Here is a 6602-nt window from a genome sequence, read left to right on the forward strand (position 1 = left end):
CTAACTACATAAATGTGTTCCAGCTCAACTCTGTTCTCAATACTCGTGGAGTCCTCCTCGATCTCGTGTTTGCCTCTGATGCTGGTATTTGTGTTGTTGCCGCATCTGATCCCCTTCTAGCTCAGGAACCCTTTCACCCCGCTCTTGAATTCACTATACCGTTTGTCAGCTCACAAGTACCTAATCAAGATGTATTTATCCACGACTTTAGAAAGTGTAACGTTGCTGAAGTTCGGCGGTGGATTGAGTCATTGCAGTATCCTGATCCTGGGAGTCAAACAATTGAGGAGTTGTTTTCGCAATTCTGCTTGGAGCTTGGAAACTGTATCTGAACTAACTCCCCTCTGATGAGAGAATCTAGATCTAACTTCCATCATTGGTTTTCACGTGATCTGAAGTCTCACATATTCCATAAGAAAATCCTACACAAGAAATTCAAAAAAAGCATGACAGATGTTGATTATCATGCCTTCAAGACTGCTAGAAGCCACTGCAAAGATCTTACTAGGGCATGCCTCAATAATTACCTGAGAAGAATTGACCTTGGAGTGAAGGACAACCCTAAGAGCTTTTGGGGTCATATGAAGACCTTTTGTCAGACCAACCCGATTCCTGGCAGACTCTACTTCGATGGGGTCTCGGTGGATGAGCCAATGCTGATGAGTGAGCTGTTCTCCGACTACTTCTCGACTGTTTATGCACCTCAATCATCCAACCCTACTGAATATGAATATGAAACTAATGTTAATATCTCAACTCTGCTCGTGTCTGCCCTTGAGGTAGAAGAAAAGCTTCTCTGTCTTGACTGTAATAAGGGTGATGGGCCAGATAATATAACGCCTGCAATTCTGAAATCATGCAGCTCTGTCATCGCCCCTCATCTCTCTACCTACTTTAATCATTTCATGAAAAAAGGAATATTCCCCGATGTACTCAAACCAGGGTTTCTGGTGCCTGTTCACAAGTCTGGTAATGCGTGTGACGTGAAGAATTATAGACCTATTGTTATCCAATCTGCTGTCGCTAAAGTCTTCGAGAGTTTGGTGCTTGATGTACTGTCCTTCGCATTCAAGAATGTTGTCATACCTGAGCAGCATGGATTCCGCGTTGGAAGATCTACAGTTACCAATCTTTGCGTCTTCACTAATTATGTGTACTCTGCCTTTTCTCAGTATCACCAGGTCAATTGTATTTACTTGGACTTCGCATTAAACAGCCGTATTAACTGCTTCTGCCCACAATGTTTTAGGCAAATTCTTTGCTAATAGCATAGTGCGAGCGAGTTCAACCACAGTCCTGTTACTACGCTCTGCACAACCATTTTGCTCTGGCGTATATGGATTGCAGACACAGAAATCCACACCCATAGACTTTAACAGTTTTTCTACCTCATGATTGACAAACTCTCGACCACCATCGCATTGAAATACACGCACAGGTCGTCTGCATTGATTCCTCACGATCTGCAACACTTCTGTGCAGTTTCGGACTTCTCCTTCAGAAAGTAGACCATGCGAAACCTCGAGTAATCGCATGTAAAGCATAGAAAGTAACGTGCTCCACCCAGAGACTCACACTCCATCGGCCCACAGATGTCAGCGTGTATCAACTCCCCAGGTTCTTTGGCTCGCTGACTTCTTGAATGAAAGCTACTCCTGTGCTGCTTACCTTGAACGCAAGCGGCACAAAAACTTTCACCTTCAGTAGCTTCGATTCCCCGTTGTTTGAGAAACTTCAGGACATGTCTTTTATTTTGATGACCAAGACGCTCATGCCAAATTTGTAGTGTGTCTTTCGATGCTACATTCATATCTTTGGCACCCGTTACATCTAACTTCAGCACACGGATGTGGAGTCTGAATAAATGTCCATACCGGACGCCACAAGCTTTCACTACACCGTCTTTAAGAAATTCACACTTAGTTTTCGACGACTTAAAAGACAAGCCTTTATCAAGGGCGGAAACAACAGAGAACAAATTTCTCCGGGCAGTGGGTACATATAGTACATTCTCCATGCGACACGGTAGCAATTTACCGTTAACACAGGATTCAAACTTGATTGTCCCTTTACCTAGTGCATCCATTGTGGATTTGTCGCCAATATGTATTTTCAATGGCGTTGAAAACTGTTCAAAAGAAGAGAAACATTCTTTCTGGTTAGATATATGATCGGTGGCACCGGTGTCTACAACCCACATATCACCAACAGTCTCTGCATTCAAAAGTTCACTAATGAAAGCCTGATCAGCCTCATCATTACGGTCTGGCGCACTATATTTATTTTGTACCCTCTTCTGTTTCCAACTAGGACAATCCTTTTTCATGTGCCCTTGTCCACCACAACCATAGCACTTGATTTTCCTTTTATCTTTTACTTTCTCTCGTGAAGATTCCCCTTTCTTTCTACTTGAACCTGCGGCATAAGTGGAAAAATTGCTATTTCCCTGAATTTTAGATTTTACAGTCATCAGTGCTACTGCCTCTTCCTTTCTTTCAGCTCGTTTCAAACGACGTATTTCATCAGAAGTCAGCACTGCCACCAAATTTGCGAAGGTCTGATGATCTTCAGGTCTCGCCCACCATGCCTGTTTCAGACTCTCGTACTCGTCGGGCAATGTGTCCAGTAACTTAACCATCAACGATGACTCATCCGGCTTCACGTTTAAATGCTGCATTCGTAAGACTAACCCTTCAAACTTCGCGATATGAGTGACCATATCGTCGGCGAGGCTCATATTGAAGCCAAAAAATTCCGCTTGAACAGTGTGAGCAGCTTGTTTAGTCTGTTGTTCGAATACAGCATGCAATTTGCACCACATGTCTCTCGCCGAGTCACACGCGACGAGAAGAGCAGCCACTTTAGATTCAATAGACCTTACCAAGACTTGGCATGCCGCTCGATCCGCCTTGTCCCAAACTCTATACGCTGCATCATAGGAAGTGCGCTCATTAGAGGATGAATTGCTTCCCACAACCTCTGGTTTTGAGACCTCTCCAGTGCAGACCTCGTATGCATTTTCAATACCTCGTAGTACATTTTTCACCGAGAATTTCCAAATTGTCCAGTTCTCACTACCGCATAACTTCTCGATTCCATGGAGCTCCATGCTTTACACTTAACAGCAAACAGTTCGTTCACAAGTGCAACCAAGCAAATGTCCAAACGAGAACGTGGCGCGAAAACGTTATTTAACTCGCGAAAAAACACGATTGAAAGCAACGAAGACTATTTAAGCAACCAAGGAACGCAAGGAGCCACGCTCTGCTACCATGTTGAGGTTCCGTAATGAAAGATCGACTTATCTCAACATGAATTTATTTGTTGGTTCTTCGCAGCGCAGAACAAGACTAGACTCATACAGGGAATAATCACGATAAAAACCCAGTCAGCCAAAAAAAAACAAAAGAGCAATGAAAAACGTAAAACAAGTCAAATCAGCAATTGAAAACTTTTACATTTTCTACAACAAAAATAATCTTATTCTTTGTTTTTAAGGTATTAATGGTGTGTCTTCATTTATTTTTTGTTTGTCTTTACAGGGTAATGGCTGAAAAGATGTTTTTGGTGGGAGAATTTGATGACAACACTGTCGAAGTATTTCCCCGCGAATGGATATGGAAGTGTGGGAAGAAGGTGTTTTGGCCCAGAAATATGAGCATGAGGAAGATTGAGAAGGCGATAATGTCCTCAGCTCCACCTGAAGACCACTGGAAAGTTTGCCCCCTCAAAAGGGTTCTTGCCCAATCAGGTAATTATTCTTTCCTTCCATTGCTTGCAATTATTTCTTATTTGTCAGTCTGGCCCTATGGGATGTAATGAATATTCAATATATGTAGTTAGTCTTGAGGGATATTTCACAAAACCATAGATGTATAACTTAGGTGGCATCCAAGTGCAGTAAACAAATCGATGAGGTCATGTTTGTTGGCATAAATGTTTTGGGGTAAGCACTCTTCAGCAAACAGAAGGAACTAGTAATTATACCAATCTTGGGAGCGGGAAACTATTGAAAGAATTTAGCTGTTTCCTCCTTGGTTTACTGTGCTAATATTGATGAATGTTTGTGACTACTTAGACCTTAAAGGTATTTGCCCAAATATTATAAATTGTAATTTTTTGTGTATAGGTATGTATATTATATAACATGTTATTTACCAACTCATAGATACTTTTAGCAATGCTAAAAGGAAAGCAGCAAGGGCCGAATATACTTCGTCGATATCTGACACGGAGCCGGAGGGGGAGAGGAGGAGCGTTAAGCGACCCACCCGCTTTCTCTCGGTAAGTGAAGTAGAAGTTCCGAGGAGGAGGACTCCCAGTGTTTCAAGTGTGGAAGAAAGCGAAGAGGAGCCACAAGGAGAAGCTCCAACGATGAGCCAGGTCCCTGTGCCCGAATTTCCCCTGGAATTCGGGCAACAGGATCTGGAAATTGATGGCGCCGGTGGAGAGAAAACTAGTGTGTATTTTATTATTTCTTTACTTTTAGGTATTGTATATGTTTGGATTCATTTTCTATTAATTCCTTTTGCTTTTTTAAAGTTACATTGAAGGAAGTGATGAAAGTTCTGCACTCTATTAACTACCAGATGAAGTCAATGAGGGCCACCCTGTTGAAGCAGGGGCAGTGCAAGTGCACTTGCAGGCATGGGGAGACTGAGCAGCTGCCAAAGAGCACTTTCTCAACAATTTTGCCGATTAACGATGAAGAGGCAATGAATACATTGTGCTTAGAGTTAAGGAATGAATCTGCTAGGGAGAATCTGGTAAGAGGAGTAAAATTTCCATTTATTGACAAATATTTCTTACTTATTTTTTTGTTATTGATTGTTAACATTTTCCCAGGTGAGGGAGTTATCATATGCGGCAGGATCTACAGAGGTACACACAGCACGCAACATGATGAAGAAATTATTCACTAAATATCTGTGCAAACAGTACAGCTGCTGCGGGAAGAAGGGGAAGAAGAATTTATCTTCCCTACCAGTATACGGCTGCATTGAAAATAAGTTTTGGTTCTTGTCATTGTATTGGATAAAAGTAAAACATGGTTTGGGTTATGCATATTAGTGATACGGAATAAGTTTCTGTTCCTACTTGGTCATTTCATTCAAATTTTAGCAGTAGTAGCTTCACTGGTTCATTGAGTATTGTGTTTTCATTATTTATCATTCTTCCTCAAACAATGTTGTTAACGCTCATTGCTCGTAATTTTCTTTGGAAAAGTTCTTTGAATTGTATTTTCAAATGAAAACAACCTAATTAACTATTGGGAAGTCACAATAATAATTATTTTCATTAGTATTATCTCAACAGGAGCAGTGCGGAAAATTTTTCCAAATGTTGCTGATGCAAGCCTCAGATTCCTAATTGGGCGCTATCTGACTGGTGCCATTGACCGGGAAGGAGGGAGGAAGGCCAGGGAGAATGGCAACAAATTGTAATTTGTATGAGAAAGATCTTTCTTATTTTCTTTTCCATTTTCGTTCAACCGGTTCGTCGATCCTATACAGATGATCAGACGTCCATTTTCTTGACAGAAAAGGTTTTGTTTATGTATTTGTTATTCCTTTGAACAATTGTTCAATAATAGTTTGTGTGTTTTATTGTATCCTTTGCGTATTAATTTAAATTGATTACTGATGACTATTTCCTTTTGTTGAAAGTTTTATATTGAATTTGTAATGTGTCAATTGTAATAAATTGTACTATTTGTCTTATTACTAAATTATTTTCCTTATTATTGATAAAATTCTATTTTAAGGTTTTAACTTAAGGTAATGAAAAGTGGGCATGGTTACTTGGATTTTGAAATTCTTTTTGGCTTAAGCCTATGCCGAGCTGATGCTGGATTGCTACCTGGGTAGTTACTTGGACTCTGATATGCATATGAGTCTCTGATATCCTTTTGGATATCAATTTCAGATAGAGATAACTTCCGTCTTGGCTTATCGTCTTACCTACTCTTTATTCTCTTATGCTATTTGTTAGTCGAAATAATTTAATTTCATCTAATTCCATACATATGATAATGCTTCTAGTAATTCAGGGTGCTCCAAATTTCTTTTGCATAACGGAATTATTGTAATGATTGTATGTTGCTTTCTAGTTTCTTTTATTATTTCTACAAAAGCACAGAGGTTATTTCAATCCTAAGCTAATGGTGACTTATTTTCAGATAAATATGTCACATACAATAATAGATTGGGGTATCTCTCCTCGATACTGTTTCTAGTGCTGGGCCTGTGTCGCCTTCATGTCGAGTCTATGTCGGACTAAAGTTGTTTTCATGTCGGGCCACTTTAAGTAGTAGTAGGTTTGGGGTTACGGGTGCGTCGACAGCTAAGGTCATTAGCACCACGCGCAATCAAATTGCGACATAAGCATGTACTATAATTTCAGTTTAGTGCCGCATTGTTGACAATATTGATGTAAACATCGAGCCAATCAAATCGAATTCACAAGACCAGTTTTCTTAACGAATTCTATGACGCGGCATAAGCGGCCAGGGTCATCGCCCAGAATACATTCTAGGTTGCCCCTGACGCCTGTCCGGTCTCGCGTAATATGATGCTCATCACACTCCGTCAAGAGGTGTCCGA

At 40.6% G+C, this 6602-nt stretch overlaps 1 protein-coding gene across 1 annotated transcript; it reads left to right on the plus strand.

The window, feature by feature from the left end:
- Positions 1–3486: 3486 nt before the first annotated feature.
- On the plus strand, positions 3487–5772 carry LOC124169335. The gene is made up of 4 exons (XM_046547917.1): positions 3487–3751; positions 4169–4459; positions 4543–4766; positions 4846–5772. The coding sequence occupies exons 1-4, from the start codon at positions 3505–3507 to the stop codon at positions 5068–5070; spliced, it is 987 nt and encodes a 328-aa protein (XP_046403873.1). The 5' UTR covers positions 3487–3504; the 3' UTR covers positions 5071–5772.
- Positions 5773–6602: the final 830 nt, after the last annotated feature.

This window comes from Ischnura elegans, chromosome 12 (assembly GCF_921293095.1).
Source record: "Ischnura elegans chromosome 12, ioIscEleg1.1, whole genome shotgun sequence".
NCBI classification, from domain to species: domain Eukaryota; kingdom Metazoa; phylum Arthropoda; class Insecta; order Odonata; family Coenagrionidae; genus Ischnura; species Ischnura elegans.